Genomic DNA, 18,068 nt, shown 5'->3' with positions numbered 1-18,068 from the left:
TCTGTGCCAAATGAGATCAGCCATTTGTATCTGGGGAGTGTTGCTGAAGCACCTCTTTAAATTCCCTGAAGTATAATGGCTGATAAGTCCTGGAAGATTTCCACCTTATGATTCTCCAAGTTATGGGCCCCTTCTCCTTGGCCTTGTGCAATAAAAGTTCTTTAACCTTGAAATTGTGGAGACAAGCCACTATCCACCAGATTCTATATAGCACACCTAGAGATCCGCGCTAAAATCCAAAAGAATTCTATAACTATGTGTGTAACTTAACAAGCTAATGAGCTCTGATAAACAGCACTTAACAAGCAATAATAAGTGCTAATTAGAATTTATGCGCACAACTCACTAAGCATATTCTGTAATGAAGTGCGCTGAACTTCTAATGCACACAGGCAAAAGGAGAGAGGGTAAGGGCGGGGAAATGGGCATTTTGTGGACGTTATGAAATTTATGTGCGTAGTTATAGAATATGGCCCAGTGTGTGTAAATCTATGTGCCAGGATTTACACGTTTTCATTGGTGTAAATGGATGCATGTAGTTTTAGAAGCTGAGATATCAACTAAGCGTATTCTTTAATCTGTTCCTAAATCTAGTTGCCGATTATAAAATATGCTTAGAGGGGCATAATTGAACACAAACACCCATCTCCATGGGCGTCTATCTCCGAGGACGGGTCCGCAAAGGGGTGGGCCAGACCGTATTTTCGAAAAAGATGGGCGTTCATCTTTTGTTTCGATAATACGGTTGGTGCCGGGCAAATGCATCGGATTTGGGCGGATTTGAGCTGGGTGGTATCGGTTTTCAGCGATAATGGAAACCGAAGGCACCCAGCTCAAAAACGAACAAATCCAAGGCATTTGGTCGTGGGAGGGGGCCAGGATTCGTTGTGCACTGGTCCCCCTCACATGCCAGGACACCAACCGGGCACCCTAGGGGGCACTTGTAAAAAGGAAAAAAAACATTAAAATACCTCCCAAGTCCATAGCTCCCTTACCTTGGGTGCTGAGCCCTCCAAAACCCACTCCCCACAACTCTACACCATTACCATAGCACTTATGGCTGAAGGGGGGCACCTAGATGTGGTTACAGTGGGTTTTGGGGGCGGTTTGGAGGGCTCCCATTTACCAGCACAAGTGTAACAGGTAGGGGGGGGGATGGGCCTGGGTCCACCTGGCTGAAATCCACTGCACCCACTAACAACTGCTCCAGGGACCTGCATACTGCTGTGATGGAGCTGGGTATGACATTTGAGGCTGGCATACAGGCTGGAAAAAAAAACGTTTTTAAAGTTCTTTTTTGGGGTGGGAGGGGGTTAGTGACCACTGGGGGAGTCAGGGGAGGTCATCCCTAATTCCCTCCAGTGGTCATTTGGGCAGTTGGGGCACTTTTTGGGGACTTGTTCATGAAAAAAAGGGTCCAGAAAAAGTGACCCAAATTCTTGCTTCTGGCGCCCTTCTTTTTTCCATTATCGGCTGAGCGCGCCCATCTCTCCTCGGCCGATAAACATGCCCCAGTCCCACATTCACCACGCCTCCGATATGCCCCCGTCAACTTTGTCCGTTCCCGCGACAGACTGCAGTTGGAGGTGCCCAAAATCGGCTTTCGATTATACCGATTTGGGCGCCCATGAGAGAAAGGCGCCCATCTCCCGATGTGGGTCGAAATATGGGCGTCTTTCTCTTTCGAAAATAAGCTGGTTAGTCAGTGCTGATTTTTTTTAGGTGCCATATATAGGTGCCTTTAACACGGTTCTGCACAAGCGACTGATAAATAAATTGAGTACCCTCGGTGTGGGACCTAGAGTAACAGACTGGGTAAAATATTGGTTGAATGGTAGGAGACAGAGGGTGATGCAAAAATTATAGGGACAAGCTTATGAACCTCAACATGTATACCCTGGAAGAGAGGAGGGAGAGAGGAGACATGATAGAAACGTTTAAATATCTCAAGGGCATTTATATACAGGAAGAGAGCCTTTTTCAAATGAAGGAGAGCTCTGGAATGAAGGGGCATACAACAAAGTTAAGAGGGAATAGGCTTAGGAGTAACCTAAGGAAGTATTATTTCACAGAAAGGGTGGTGAAGGCATGGAATGGCCTCCCGGTGGAGGTGGTGGAGTCAAGGACTGTTTCAGAATTTAAAAAGGCATGTGGGATCGCTTAGGAACAGGAATAATTAGGGGTTACAGAGGATGGGCAGACTGGATGGGTCATATGCCTTTATCTGCTGTCATGTTTCTATGTTTCTATAATAAAAGAAAAGGTTTTCGCCATTTTTATGGTTTTACTTATAGTATGCAGTGTATCGATATCACTAAGACCAAGTGTTGTTATTTTGTATGTTACTTTCATTTTGTTTGCATTGTCATAATACATATTAGGTTAAGTTACCACATGTGTGGAGAGGCATTTTCAAAAGAAACATCCAAGTTGGGATTTGGATGTCTTTGTAAAATGTCCAAATCCGGGGGCGGGGAAAACCATATTTTCAAAAAATGATGGACGTCCATCTTTTGTTTCGAAAAACCAAGGACGTCCTTGGATTTGGACGTGCTTAGAAATGGACATCCTTAGACATGGACGTCTTTGACTTTTGGCGATTTTCGAAACCAAAGACGTCCATGGAAAGAATGTCCAAATGCAAGCCATTTGGACATGGTGAGGAGCTAGCATTTGTAGTGCACTGGTCCCCATGACATGCCAGGTCACCAACCGGGCACCCTAGAGGGCACGGCAGTGGACTTCATAAATTGCTCCCACGTACATAGCTCCCTTACTGTGTGTGCTGAGCCCCCCAAACCATCCCAAAACCCACTACCCCCAACTGTACACCACTATCATAGCCCTTATGGGTGAAGGGGGGCACCTAGATGGGTTTGTGGTGTGTTTTGGAAGGCTCGCTGTTTCCTCCACAAACGTAATAGATGGGGGGGGGGGGGGTATGGGCCTGGGTCTGCCTGTCTGAAGTGAACTGTGCCCACTAAAACTGCTCCAGGGACCTGCATGCGCTGTCATGGACCTGAGTATGACATCTGAGGCTGGAATAGAGGACAACGTAGTGAAGGCAGTTAGCTTGGCAGACTTTAAAAAGGGGTTGGACGATTTCCTAAAGGACAAGTCCATAGACTGCTACTAAATGGACTTGGGAAAAATCCACAATTTCGGGAATAACTTGTATAAACTGTTTGTATGTTTGGGTAGCTTGCCAGGTGCCTTTGACCCGGATTGGCCGCTGTCGGGGACAGGATGCTGGGCTCCATGGACCTTTGGTCTTTTCCCAGTATGGCTTTACTTATGTACTTATGTTTTTTGAGGGTGGGAGGGGGTTAGTGACCACTGGGGGAGTAACAGGAGGTCATCCCCGATTCCCTCTGGTGGTCATCTGGTCATTTCGGGCATCTTTTAGTGCTTTATCGTAAAAAAAAACACATCCGGGTGAAAACGTCCTACTTTAGGACGTCCCTGCTTTTTTTGATTATGGCTCAAAGATGTCCAAGTGTTAGGCACGCCCTGTCCCGCCTTCACCACGCCTCCGACATGCCCCCTTGAAATTTGGACATCCTTGCGACGGACTGCAGTTGGAGACGTCCAAAATCGGGTTTCGATTATATCAATTTGGACGTCTCTGGGAGATGGACATCCATGTTCCGATTTATGTCGCAAGATGGACGTCCATCTCTTTTGAAAATGAGCCTGATAGTAACCTATGGAACTTTGTAAATCTAAGTGCTTTCAAAATGAGCCCCGTAGTATTGTTAATAGCGTTCATTAAAAAACCTTGTGGACACCAATTTTAACCTGTAGAAATTCTCTCAGATACACTGTTCAATTCTTCTCACTGCACTATCTCAGTATACCTACCATATTTTTATTTTTCCAAAAGGGAGGGAAGTCTCAGTAGTCATAGGTTCATGCTGTGGAAACTAGGCATTGTCCATTCCACTCAGTCACTCTGACATGAATACAACAGCTGCTTACTGTCTCAGATCAATCATTGGCAAAAAAAAAACCTCCCAATAATGTTTTTAAATTTCGTTTTTAATTCATTTTCAGTTCTCATTTTTCTTCTCAATACTTGCAGCAGACGTGAATTTTGTGTGCTTAACAACTACTGTCCAATAGCACAGCACAAAAAGCAGCACTTATCTTGAAACGTCCTCAATCTCTGACCCAATCACAACTGGATTTTGAAAAGAAGTACACTCCTTTGTAACTCCTTTGGCAACACAAAGAATCTAGCCTGGTTTTCTACACTTGGATATATAGAATCTGGAATCATTAATAACCTTGTAGTATCAGTCATATTCTCAAACCTTTTTTAGAGTTTTACTACTGTTATTTGATCTTTGAATTTCTTGATCATAAAACTCTTTTTCAGCTTGAATAACTAGAATAGCCTTTTTATAAAATGCGGCCATTGTTTTAAAGTTGATTAGAGAGGACTTCCGGTGACGTCATGACCGCGAGGGGTTGAAGAAAAAAGATCTCTCCGGCTTCAATCCCCCCTCCGCATGACCAGCTCACAAACCGCGATCTAAAATCGAAATTCGCCGCAGCCTGAAACGCTAGAGAGGCCGGTAACGAACATTTTAAATTAATTGGCGGCGTGATGGCAGCGAAAAATATACATAAAGATAAGCTCCGTGGTAGAGGAGCAGAAGACAAGATGGCGCCGCCCGCAAGCCCGCCAGGCCCGACAGTGTCATTGGCCTGGATCGCCGAAATAACCTCAGAAATGTCCTCAGTGTTAGAAGATATGTTAGATCGCCGGCTCTCCCCCATAAATACTAACCTGGAAAAGGTAAAAGAACAGCTCACGGATCTTTCTCGGGACTGTGCAGGCTTTCAAGCACGTGTGAGTGAAATTGAGGATAGAGTAACGGAAGTGGAGACAATACAAGATATAACTCAAAAAAAGCTGCAGGCGATGGAGGAAAAGATTGAGGACTTAGAAAATAGGTCCAGGAGAAATAATATCCGAGTGGTGGGCCTGCCAGAAGCGTTACCCGAACGGGGCTTGGAGGTTTTTTTGGCACGCTGGTTTGCCAGTGAACTACAGTTCCCAGAAGCCTCGGGGCCAATACAGATAGAACGGGCTCACCGCATCGGGATGAAAATGACTGGCACCAATAAACCAAGAGTGGTAATTCTAAGATTTTTGAATTATGCGCAAAAACAAGAAGTGATGAAGCTGCTGAGAACTGGAAAAGCATTGGAGTATGATGGAATCCCAGTAAGATGTTTCCAAGATTATTCAGCAGGGGTAGCAACACGGAGGAGACAGTTTTCGGAGGTTTGCTCAACGCTATTCCAAAAGAAAATAAGATTTGCACTACAATACCCTGCCAAACTGCGGGTCACGCATAACGGTATTACTAAGACATATGAGACGGCAGGGGCGGCTAAAGAATTTCTACAACAGCTGGGAACAATATCTTCAGATGCAAGTTGAACAGCATAGAAAAGAGAACACTCTGAGAACACTGAGTAATGTTATAAGGAGAAGTCAGCAGAGACCTGACTGGTCAATATATGACAATACAGCAATCTCCCAGCCAAGAACAAAGATGGACCACTTATAGTAGCAGAAGGCTTGGCAAGATGGCTGCAGTTGGAAAGTTAAGGTTCTATGGTTTGTGAGTTAGATTTGACTGTTTTTTTTTTTTTTTTTTCTTTTCTCTTTCATCTTTTGTTGTTGATTAAGACACTATATGGCAGGCATGGCCAGTGGGTGAACCGGTTTGAACCCCTGGTAAGAGGGGTGAGACCCCGAAAGTGTCTGATCAGCCTGACAATGAAAGTTATGTTTAATGTAACATTGTATAATGCGGAGGGGGGAGGGAGAGACGTAAGGAAGTCGAGGTCCTAATTGGTGGACCTGAGAATAAGGGATACAGGATTTGGGGGGGGGGGAGGGGGTGGGGGGAGGGAAGAGGGATGCAAGCAGGGCACAAGTCTTAACTAGAAAGGATGTAGAACATAACAGTGAAGCTGGCACAGTGGAGGTGCAAGTGGGGGGGGGGGCAGAGGCTGGGATGTCCCCCTCGATTACAACAGTGGACATCTATGGATATAGGCACACACTTTCAAATCCAAGAATAGTAAGAATACTAACGTGGAATGTAGGCGGAGTTAACTCGCCAATCAAACGTTCTAAGATTTTACAACAATTAAATAGGCAGAAAGCAGACATAGCACTCTTGCAGGAGACGCATCTAAACCAGATTGAACATGCCAAGCTCAGCACCTGGTGGGTTGGGGATTGTATAGCAGCAAATGCACAAGGTAAAAAGGGAGGAGTAGCGATACTAATTAGAAAAGGCATAGCCTCTGTAATTAATCCACTTCTGATTGATACTGAAGGCCGCTATGTTATATTGGAAGTGGTAGTTGGGAGACAGAAACTGCTAATCTGTAATGTTTATGCTCCAAATAGATACGATCGGAAGTTCTATCAAACTTTGATTAATTTTTTGCTCAGGCAACCGCACGCAGCTATAGTGCTGGGGGGTGATTTAAATGCAGCTTGGGACCCCTCTCTGGACAGATCAGCCCCGGAGACGGCCTCTTCATGTTATAATAATAGAGGCCTCTTACAACTGAGCCAGATGTTGGGCCTGGTTGATGTGTGGCGGGTGCTGCACCCAGGTGAGAAAGACTATACACACCTATCGCGGGCCCACTCCACTCAGTCGAGAATTGACTATATTCTGACATCACGTCAGATGTTTGGGGAAGTGACAACAGCGGAGATAGGACCGTACATGGTGTCGGACCATGCCTGGGTTAAGATAGAATGGATACCAAGTGGTACAACCCCACAGGAATATAAATGGCAATTTCCCCTTGAGTTCAGCTCAGATCCTGTGCTTAAAGGCAGATTACAAGCTCGCTGGGTGGAATATAGCACTCATAATCAAGAACATATAGAAGACCCAGTTTTGTTTTGGGAAGCGGCTAAGGTGGTTCTTAGAGGCGAAGTTATAAGTCACACGCACTTTGTGAGGAAGACACGAGATAGAAAGATCTTGCGTTTAAGTAACCAACTTTGTAAGACACGGAAGAGATATGGGGAGACACACGCGATAGGTGATAAACAACAAGTGTTAGAGCTTCAAACCGCCTTAAATGTACTTTTGCAAGAAAGGGCACACAAGTCACAGCTCTACTATAGATATATGCTTTATAAACATGGTAATAAAGCAGGCAAGTTGATGTCAAAAATAATTAACCCCCGGGGAGGGACTAAGAACATTTTGGCACTGAGGCAAAGGGGGGGAGGGCTCCACACATCAGATACAGCAATATGTGAAACTTTTCGGGCCTTTTATCAAGGGCTGTACGCTTCCCCAGAGGAAGACGGTCTGTTAAATCAGATGTATTTAGAAAATTTGGCTTTACCAAAGCTTACAATACAAGAGTTAGACAGTCTCAATCAATTAATTACTGAGGATGAAGTCAGTCTAGTTATTGCCCGCAGCCCGCGACTGAAAGCCCCGGGACCTGATGGTTTAAGGGGAGAATTCTATAAATTAATGGAAGGAGGAGTTATACCTGCAATTACTAGATTTTTGAACCAACTGATAGAGAGACAGAGGTTACCCCCAGACTTGAATAGGGCTCAAATAATAGTCTTGTTGAAGCCGGGGAGGGACCCTCTAGAGCCGACATCGTACCGGCCTATTTCTCTGTTAAATTATGATACCAAGTTGTTGGCAAAAATCTTGGCTAATAGACTGGCGAGGCTGCTCCCAAGGTTGATTCATGAAAGTCAGGTGGGATTTGTGGGAGGTAGAGCAGTGAGTAAAAACTTGAGAGCAATATTGACATCACTAGAACACAGCTCGCAGGCGAAGGTAGCATCATTGCTGATCAGCTTTGACGCGGAAAAGGCCTTTGATAAGGTTCACTGGAAGTTCCTTTTTGATACGCTGGAACATTATGGATTTTCAGGGAGATTTGTTGAGGCAATTCATGCTTTATATGCCAACCCATGTGCCACCCTGAGAGTAAACGGGATAGAATCGGAAAGTTTCTGTATTAGGAGGGGCACAAGGCAGGGGTGCCCATTGTCCCCTCTTCTCTTTGTTTTGGTTTTAGATCCCCTTATCAGAGATATCATGGCAAACCCTTTGATCCGGGGAGTTGGCTTGGGGACCCATATGTTTAAGATCGCAGCATTTGCGGATGACATTTTGGTACATCTCACAAACCCAAGGGAATCCTTAGACACGTTATTGGAAACCTTTCGTGAATATGGCGACTACTCAGGTTTCCGTATTAATCTAGACAAGTCAGAAGCGCTGGCTTCGCCAGAGGTGAACCAGAGGGACTGGGTTCCTGAATTTCCGTTGAGATGGGCTAGAGAGTCTTTTAAATATTTAGGAATCCGACTCACAATGAATACATTAGATTTATATCAGTTGAATGTTAAAATCTTACTGGAATATACTAAAGCTAAATTGGACTCTTGGATGAGTTTGCCACTGTCATTAATGGGACGGATACATGTAGTACAAATGGTGTTGTTTCCGCGCTGGTTGTACGTTCTTCAAACTTTACCCATACGCCTATCGCGGTCTGATTTGAAGCGGATGATGCGCCTTTTTAGTAGATTTTGTTGGGCAGGCAAAAAGCCTAAAGTTAGCCAAAACCTGTTAATAGGGAGCTGGAGACAGGGGGGAATGGGTATCCCGGATGTGTTCCTATATAATCAGGCGTGCTTGCTGCGCCACTTAGGAGATGTGGTGAATGCCACGCAGTATTACACACCTATGGGCTTGGAGGAAGCTTTTTTTGCTCCCTATGACATATTAGCATTGCTCCATTTACCTCGTAGTCAGCTCCCTTCTAAATTTAAAAAAAGTATAATACTGCAGCCCCTTCGGGAGGCGTGGCAGTGGTGGATGCGGCAAATGGGGGGCCAACCGCACGTTACAGATCAAATCCCAATCGTAGGCAATCCTGTTTTTGAAGCAGGGATAGATAACCCGACATTTGGCAGATGGCAAGGGCTGGGCATCACAAGATTGGAACACCTATTATTGGACAATGGGGAAATGATAACATTTGACGCTCTTCAAGATAAAGTGGGATCAGCTTGGGGCAATAGATTTGCCTATACGCAGGTCCGACACTATGTGAAATCCCTGAGCCAAGTACCCCTGAGAGGGCGGATGGGGGAGCTGCTAAGGGTTTTTTTTGAGGAGTTGCAGATAGAGAAACAATCTGTATCAGCATTGTATGGGGCACTGGCTAGGCGTAGTCCCAGAAGCAATATGTTGATCTTAAGCGAAAATGGGAACAAGATCTAGGGACCTCCCTGGCAACATGGGATGTGTCAGCTACCTTGAAGGGCATCCGGGCGTTGGTAACAGATGAGAGGCTGAGGGAGTGTGGTTATAGAGTGGTCCTATGGGGGTATATGTCTAGAACACAACTGGCTCATATATTGGGGCCGGACAATTCGGGGTGTCCTAAATGCGGAGGGGGTCCCAGCTCGTTATATCACGCATTATGGCAATGCCCCAAGGTGCGCATGTTTTGGCAGAGGGTAAGAGGGTTTTTGATTCGATTGGGGAACAGAGTTCAAGGAACGGAGCGGCAGTTTCTGTTGGATCAACCAAGAGCGTTTGCTCCATTAGGCGCCCCTGCCATAATGTTATGCAGGAAGCTGAGCTTGGTAGCGCGGAAATGCATTATGCAATACTGGGTCTCATCGGAAGGACCAGCTTACTGGCATTGGCGCAATCAGGTGCATCTCCTGGCCTCTTGGGAGGCTAGGGACTCAAAACAATCGCATAAACGTAGAGTGCGCTTTCTACAGATTTGGACACCATACCTGCAAATACTCAGCCCAAGGGGACGTAGTCTGCTTGTCAATGCCTGATAAATAGCGGTATACTGGGGAGTAAGGGTACCATGTAGTAGTAAATTAGTCTAGAGTGGATTCTGCTTGCAAGGGGGAGGAGGTATTGGGTGGGGGGCTGGAGGGGTTGAGTGTGATGTATATGGCTAAAGCCTGGCAGTGCTCTAGAGCTTTAATGCTTAATTTTCTGATATTTTGTGATAAGCACTATCTTATCTAATGAAGTATTCAAGTGTATGATATTAGGAACATGAGTCATTTAAAACCTAATGTTAACATGGGCCAAGGAATTGTTAAGAGGGGAGGGGGGAGAAAAATGGGGACGAAAAGTGTTTGGCAAAGTTGAATATGTTGCAAGAATGCTGTTTTGTATATCAAGCAATGCTATATGCATATTCTACATTACTTTGTATTGTGATAATCGTTAATAAAACAGTTTAAACATAAAGTTGATTAGAGAAATGTTGGAGGAGGTTCTTATCCAGTTTCTCTCTGTTTGTCATAACTGACGTTTTAGGAAATGAAGTTTGGGTGTGTACCAGGGTTCTGTTGGTTTTTTAGGATGGTGAGAATGTGACTGTTTTGATGGTGCAAGATAGTTGTAGACTCTGGATAGTTCAGAGTTCCACTGTTCAATTTGTTTGTCTAGGGGTAGGGTACAGAAATGAGTGGAATCAAGCTGCAAATTTGCAGATAATGTGATAAGAGAAATGTTGTAGAGGCCTCTGGAGAAAGAAGACTCAAGTGATAGTATCTTATCATTTTGAGGTACTGTTAAATTGAGTAAAAAGAAGTGGTCTGACCATGGGACGGGCCATATGGAAGAAAGAGAAAGAGCAAGGGCTTCCTTGTCTGGAGTTAAGAAGAGGATTAAATCAAGGGTATGACCTTGTTTATGAGTGGGAGTAGTGGCATGTTGTGTTAGATTCAGATCAGAGATCAAATCAAGTAGGTCTAGTGAATAGGGGGCATTCTGATTTTCCAGGTGGATATTAAAATCTCCCAGTGTAACGGTGAGACAAAAATCAATTAGGAATGCACGAAAAGAGGAGAAAGAGGCAGCAGACAGGGGAGGGGGAAGATAAACTAATAGGAAATCTAGGGAACAAAAGCCGGGTAAATGAAATGCTAGAGTCTGCACAGGTAGGGGGAGAGGTATGGGTATATACATGTGTACCAAAAGGAAAAACAGGAAAAGTATGGTCTCTATTATCATTCAGAATCACATCATAGCTCTTCCTTGTATTTAGATGTTGTATTTTTCTTTCAGAACATGGCTGAAAGTAACTTCCAGAAATTTCCACAACTACGAGTTCCGTAAGTAGAATTATTTTTGTACTGTTCTAGGCAAAGTATAGTGTAGCTTCAACAGTCAGCATAAATCATCCTCAAGCAGAAGCTTCACCAGCAGACTCTCAATTGTTAAGCAAATCTTCTTTATTGTAGTACTTAGAATAAACAAAGAAAATCCAACTTACAGTTCAGTTGCTTGTAAAAGAATTGTGGCCTTCTACCTATAGAGTCTGTACCTAGCCACCTTAGAGGAAAGGAGATGGCCATAACCTCAGCTCAGCTGAGAGGAAAAGCTGTAACATACAAGGAAAATAAGGGGGAGAACTCAGAGAAAATACATGGGGAATGACTTGGGAAAAGGCTTGGGGAAAGATGTCTAGGGGAATTACTTGGGGAGATGGTGAAAAAAACTTGATGGAATTAAAGTATATTAAGGAGGGATCCACCCCTAGAACTGATCACAAAGGCATGCTAGGAAGACTGAACTCTCTCACATAGTCCACAGGGGCAAACAGAGAGGGCTGGCCATAGCTCAGAGGTAACAGTTGTCAGGATTGCAGGAGGTCAAAATTATTGCTGGACATACTTATATTAATATGAAATCAGTTTGACAATATTAAACCACCTTCTGACCTCTGATAAACTCTCCCCATCTCCTGCAGGAACCATTGAGGATGAAATGGGCCAAATGGTGCTCAGAGAGGCCTGATAGCCCTTTGGTTTCTCAATTACTCCTGATTAACATACCTTTTGTTCCATCTGGGAGCAGGGCTTCAGAGCAACCAAAGCTAGACAGTGAGGCTCTATCACTAGGGATTTCAAACAGGACAACCTGTGAAAGTTGTCACCTTTCCTGACTTCAGAAAGTATCTGGAGTTCTGTAAAGAAAATAACTGGGAAAGAGAAGTTTTTGATCTCTCTCTGCTCCTGTTCCCTCTCAGTTCTTATTAGGTATAAAGCAGAGCTCACTAGGGCTCTCTCTCGCTCTGTCTTTCTCTGTGCAGCAGAGCACAGAGCTCAGCTTGGGGTCTACTGCCCCCCCTCTCTCTGTCCCGGGCACTTCTCTGTGTCCAGGGCACTAGGTCTCCCTCTTTCTTTCTCCCTGCAGCAGAGGGCACGGGACTCTGCTGGGCTGTCTTTCTCTGCACACCTCCATCTTTAGCCACCAGAGCACCTGGCTCTGCTCCCCCCCTTCTCAGACAGCCCTGGTCCAAGGTTTCTTTCTTCCTATGAACAAACACCCCAGTGGCGTACCAAGGGGGGGGGGGGGGCGGTGGGGGCGGTCCGCCCCGGGTGCCAGTGGGTTGGGGGTGCTCCGCTCCCGCCGCCTTCCGTGGCCGCTCCCGCGGCGCCGCACATTAAAAAAACCGGCGAAGCAGCGTCGCAGGCAGCGCCTCGCGCTCTGCTTGTAAAAAAAAAAAATCAAATCTCCTTCCCCTCCTTGTCTTGACGTCTTGACGGAGGAGAAGGAAGGAGATTTGATTTTTTTTTTACAAGCAGGGTACGAGGCGCTGCCTGCGACGCTGCTTCGCCGGTTTTAACGGGACTGAGGTGGGGAAGGAGAGGGGTGAAAGGGACTCGGGTGGGGGTGTTCAGAGGGGAGAAGGGGACTGGGGTGGGGGTCTCAGACAGGGGAGGGGAGAAGGGGACTGGGGTGGGGATCTCAGAGGGGAGAAGGGAAGGGGAGGGGAGAAGGGGACTGGGGTGGGGGTGTTCAGAGGGGAAAAGGGGAGGGGAGAAGGGGACTGGGGTGGGAAGAAGGGGACTGGGGTGGGGGTCTCAGACGGGGGAAGGGGAGGGGAGAAGGCGACTGGGGTGGGGGTGTTCAGAGGGGAGAAAGGGACTGGGTTGGGGATCTCAGACAGGGGAGGGGGAGGGGAGAAGGGGACTGGGGTGGGGATCTCAGAGGGGAGAAGGGGACTGGGGTGGGGGTGTTCAGAGGGGAGAAGGGGACTGGGGTGGGGATCTCAGACAGGGGAGGGGGAGGGGAGAAGGGGACTGGGGTGGGGATCTCAGAGGGGAGAAGGGGACGGGTGGGGGTGTTCAGAGGGGAAAAGGGGAGGGGAGAAGGGGACTGGTGTGGGGATCTCAGACAGGGAAGGGGAGAAGGGGAGTGGGGTGGCGATCTCAGAGGGGAGAAGGGGACTGGGGTGGGGGTGTTCAGAGGGGAAAAGGGGAGGGGAGAAGGGGACTGGGGTGGGGATCTCAGACAGGGGAGGGGAGAAGGGGACTGTGGTGGGGGTCTCAGACAGGAGAAGGGGAGGGGAGAAGGGGACTGGGGTGGGGGTGTTCAGAGGGGAGAAGGGGGCTGGAACTGGGGGCTGAAAAAAGGGGCAGAGAGAGAGAGGGGACAGATCCTAGATGGAAGGGGGAGCGAGAGGGAGGGCAGACCCTGGATGGATGGGAGAGGGAGGGCAAATGGTGGATTGAAGGGGCATAGAGAAAGGGCAGGCAGTGGATGGAAGGGAAGGCAGAGAGGGCAGACACTGGATGGCAGAGAGAGAGAGAGAGTGAAGACAGATGCTGGATGGAAGGAAGACGGTGAAAAGAAGATGAGGAAAGCAGAAACCAGAGACAACAAACTGTAAATAAAATATATTTTTTTATTTTTTTTGCTTTAGGATAAAGTATTGTAGATGTGTTAAATGTTTATAATAGAACATGTAAATAAGGTAATCTTTTTATTGGACTAATTTTAATACATTTTGACTAACTTTCGGAGAACAAAACCCCCTTCCTCAGGTCAGGATAGGATATTGTAACAGCACTATACTGTACTGACCCGAGGACGGAGGTTTTGGCCTCTGAAAGCTAAATGTATTAGTCCAATAAAATGGTATTATTTTACTTTCTATATTTGTTTTATTTCTATTTGTTAATTTGTAAAGTGGTGATTGGTACTTGTTAGTTTTTTTCAAATTTACATCTGCTGTCTTTATATTTTGCACAGTACTAGGGGACAGTTTCTGTGGTGTTGCATTGTATGCAGAGTCTGGCATTGGGGGTTCAGTTTAATTTTTGTCTAAATAGAAAGTTTATGATTACTTATTCTATAGTGGATTAGGGTGTATCTGTGTTTGTGAAAAAGACATGGCTTTCAGTTGGCATTGACTGTGCAGGATCTACGATCTGTACTATTCTGACTGGTTTCGTTTTACAATAGGTGAATTGATGTTCTAGTGCTCACTGTAGTATTTAAGATGCTTTCCTTTTCCTTGTGTGACTCGTAGAAATGACTGCTTATGGTATGGTAGAATTGCTCTATAGGTCCTGAGTGTTTTGTATTCTCGGCATGCTTAGTACTGGATTTGGGGGGGGTGTTAAAAAGTGACCGGCCCCGGGTGTCAACTACCCTAGGTACGCCACTGAAACACCCTATCCTTTCTTTCTCCCTCCCTCTAAACACACACCCCAAGACAGCTTGTACCCTTTTTCCTGTACTAAATGCTGTGAGCCAATGCATATATGCAATATAATATACTTTATATATCCAAATCCGTGTGGATTGCGTATTCTTTGGGAACCCACTGCCTCTGTGAAGTGGACCCCGGGACCACCCTAGACAACGATAGCTGACAACAGTCAATAGGGAAGTCAATCACAGGAATGGCAAACTATAGGAAAAGCAGTCCTAATACACAGTGCTATCTATTAGACACAATGCAATTAAAAACAAATAATACTCATATTAAATATATATCACAATATATCCTGCCAACATAAATATGGGGGCAGAACAATTTATTTTACTTGGAACTACAAGAGGAATAAAATAAAAATGTGGGCTCGATATTCGAGTTTTTCCAATGTTATCGCTGCTGGCATGAATGAATCATCTAGTTCCTATAGGCACTTTTGTTCTACCTGCAGTTTGTTCCATCCGTGGAGGAGTCTTTCCTTCTTTGTTTTGTACTGGCTCGATATTCAATCCATGGAGATAAGCAGCTGGTAAGCTGCTTCAAGCCAGGGCTGAACTAATTCTAGATATTCAATGCCAGGATATGAACAGCTCCCAGCACTAAATACCAAGGTATGTCCGTTGACCCGGATGTTAACTGGATACAGGCTGATATTCAGATCGGTGCCCACAGGGCCGTGCCTAGGGTCTCTGGTGCCCCCCTGTAGACTATCGGTTGGCGCCCCCCCCCCCCCCCCCCCCCGGCCAGCAGAGCAGGAACAGAAGGGAGCAGGCAAGTAAGCCGGACCTCAGGAAAAAATAGCACTGTATGTATCCCTCATTAATAAGTCTCTGACTCTAAAGTTTAGCAATTTCATTAAAGCAAAATGTATTTTCACATATCACATCCTATCCAAGGAGAATGTTTTATATATGTTACCCGTCTGTGGTAAAACTTCACACAGTATCAAAATACCTCTAATATGTAGTCGTGCCAGCCGAGGAAACTAACTGTGCTCAGCTCACAAGAGACAGAGTGAACATAAAATAAAACTTCATCCTTAAAAGATAATATCGGATGAATGCATGAAGGTGAATATGAATTCCTGTGAATGGAATCAGTTTGATTTACAATAAATCCAGATACTACTCCCTCATATATATAACAAAAAATTATTTAAGTGGAATGGAATTATTTGACTGTACTGGTAAACAGAAAGAAATACTCTATTACATTCTAAGGATATAATTTGCACCAAAGGATATAATTCAGATCAAACATTTATCTCTGATCAACTATCTCAGATCAAATATTTATTTCAGATCAAATATTAAGGTTTCCTTGCTTACAGTCACTTAAATCTACCTAGCCTTTATATAGCTTATAGGATTTAAACACTCTTAAACTGAAATTCACCCTTTTCTATTCTTCATAAACTTCAAGTAATCCTGAAATATTCAGATCCTTTTCTCACTAGAGAAACTTCAATCGCCACCAATCTCTTTTCACTTACATTTTCTCATTTACCACAATCAGGCACTCTTTTATAACTTCAGTCAACAAACACAGGAAGTCACAGCTGGATGTCTCTCTTGGCAAAGGACAGCTCTCACTCAGTTCACTTCCCAGGCAGATTTCTTAACAGAAGCTGATCATCCAATCAGAGAGCTCTATTTGAATGCAGATTAACATACAGACACTCATGGGAATGTTTAGTGAAAAACACCGGACTAATTTGCATATGATTTAAACAAATCTGAGCATATGACAACCAAGTACAGACTCCCAGCACCTGAATTCTGCAATTAGATTTAAGGCAAATACTTTTAAAACTTATTTTTAGCACTTTTAAAATTTCAGGTTCTCTTTAATTTGAATGCTGTTTCAAGCTCTGAAACTCACCCTGACTGAGGAGCTAGCCCCAAACCGAAGCATAAATAGCAATCTGGTTGTATTCTCACGTAACTTGAAGAGCGTGCCTGCCTCAATTAATACTGCTCCTTTGCATGAAAAGGGGAGGGCACCGGAGATAGGAGAATCACAAGTTCAGGTGAAAGATTTTGCAAGTGAGCAGACGCAGGGCAGTGGCGCCCCTCGAAGGCAAGTGCCCCCCTGCGGCACTTATCTCGCTTACTGCATCAGCACGGCCCTGGGTGCCCAGTTAACTTGACACATAAACTTAGGACAGTTGTTTTGCTGTCCTAAATTTATGCAGTTACTTAGCTGGTTAGCGAGCTGAAAATCACCACTAACTAGCTAAATTGATGCTATGCCCTAACTCTGCCACTTAGGGAACATATTCAGTGGCACTAACCAGTTAAGTGTCACTAAATATAGGCTGCTGAGTCACTCATCAGGGTTTAATCAGCAAGAGTCTCTTCTGCCCGGTTAAACCATTGTGATAGTATTTTTTTTAAAGAAGGAATAGGGATCCACAGCAGGCACTCTTTCTTTGGGGGTTTTTTTTATCAGCAAGGAAGGCGAGCGGGAAGGGACTGCCTGCATGCACTTTTTCTTTTTAGTCAGCAAGGATGAAGAGAGGGCGAACAAAGAGAGGGAATGAAGGGGAATCCCATTACCAAGAAGTTTTTTTTTAAATATGCACAGGAGTAAGGGAACAGGAGACACTAACCAAATGTTCTTTCATAAAATGATAAGGTTGGGAGTGAAATACCATTTTCCCAACAGTATTAAATAATGCATAACAGAAATCCCCTTGCCCCGATACTACTTTTTGTTAAGGCATACAAATTAGAAACAAACATTCAGCAAAATCTGAAAATGGAAAGCGTGAAAAGTCAAGTATGAGCAGTACAACACTGCAGAAAGAAATGCCAATGCAGTGAGTACAAGAACGGGTGAAGACTCATAACACCATGATATTTAAGAGGAGTATGAATAAAGCTGTTAAACTAAGTATGGAAAAATGGAGAGGTGAGACAGTTTGATGTTCATGGAGGATTTAGGAGGCAGTTAAATGACGTAGAGGGCTATGCAAAAAATTACATAAAGAATATAATTTTCATCTTAAAAGGATTAAAGCTCCAAAAATTCCCCCAATCCATCCAAAGAACTTTACTCGCGCATGAACCGGCGTTCTGGCCAAATGAGTGAGAGGAGTTTAGGCTGTTTCTGCCTGAAGAATGGTGTTGGCCACCAAGAACAGATGACAACTAGGAACTGGTTTAAAAGCTCCACAATATTTATGTTTCACTGCACGTTCTTAAAGCGACTGGGACCTCCACTAGCCACAGCTGAATCTACTTTTAAGCACTAAGATAAGTGGTTTGTCGAATGATTTCTAATGTGGCTAAGGAACACACATATTATCCACAGCAGCTATAACGTAACATCATAGGTAGGCAGGAGGCATAGTGCTATGATGTATTAACGGATTTTTTTTTATTTATGTTGATTTATATACCGTGTCTTATTGCAACTGCAAAACAGAACGGTTTACATATATATAAAAAAAAAATTAGTGTATACAAATAAACAAACATAGGAAT

The 18,068-nt window shown here is 44.7% G+C and overlaps 1 protein-coding gene across 4 annotated transcripts in view; it reads left to right on the top strand.

Annotated features, from left to right (window-relative positions):
- The window catches only part of LCP2 (lymphocyte cytosolic protein 2), an 888,998-nt gene that overhangs the window by 195,259 nt on the left and 675,671 nt on the right, over positions 1-18,068 (top strand). For all 4 annotated transcript variants that reach the window (XM_030211064.1, XM_030211063.1, XM_030211062.1 and 1 more), the window contains exon 3: positions 11,139-11,185. In XM_030211064.1, coding sequence (XP_030066924.1) covers positions 11,139-11,185 — 47 coding nt within the window. The remainder of the gene's footprint in view (positions 1-11,138; positions 11,186-18,068) is intronic.

This window comes from Microcaecilia unicolor, chromosome 8, assembly GCF_901765095.1.
Source record: "Microcaecilia unicolor chromosome 8, aMicUni1.1, whole genome shotgun sequence".
Taxonomy (NCBI): Eukaryota; Metazoa; Chordata; class Amphibia; order Gymnophiona; family Siphonopidae; genus Microcaecilia; species Microcaecilia unicolor.
Note: the sequence above shows the minus strand (reverse complement) of the source record. Positions and strands in the feature narration are given on the sequence as shown.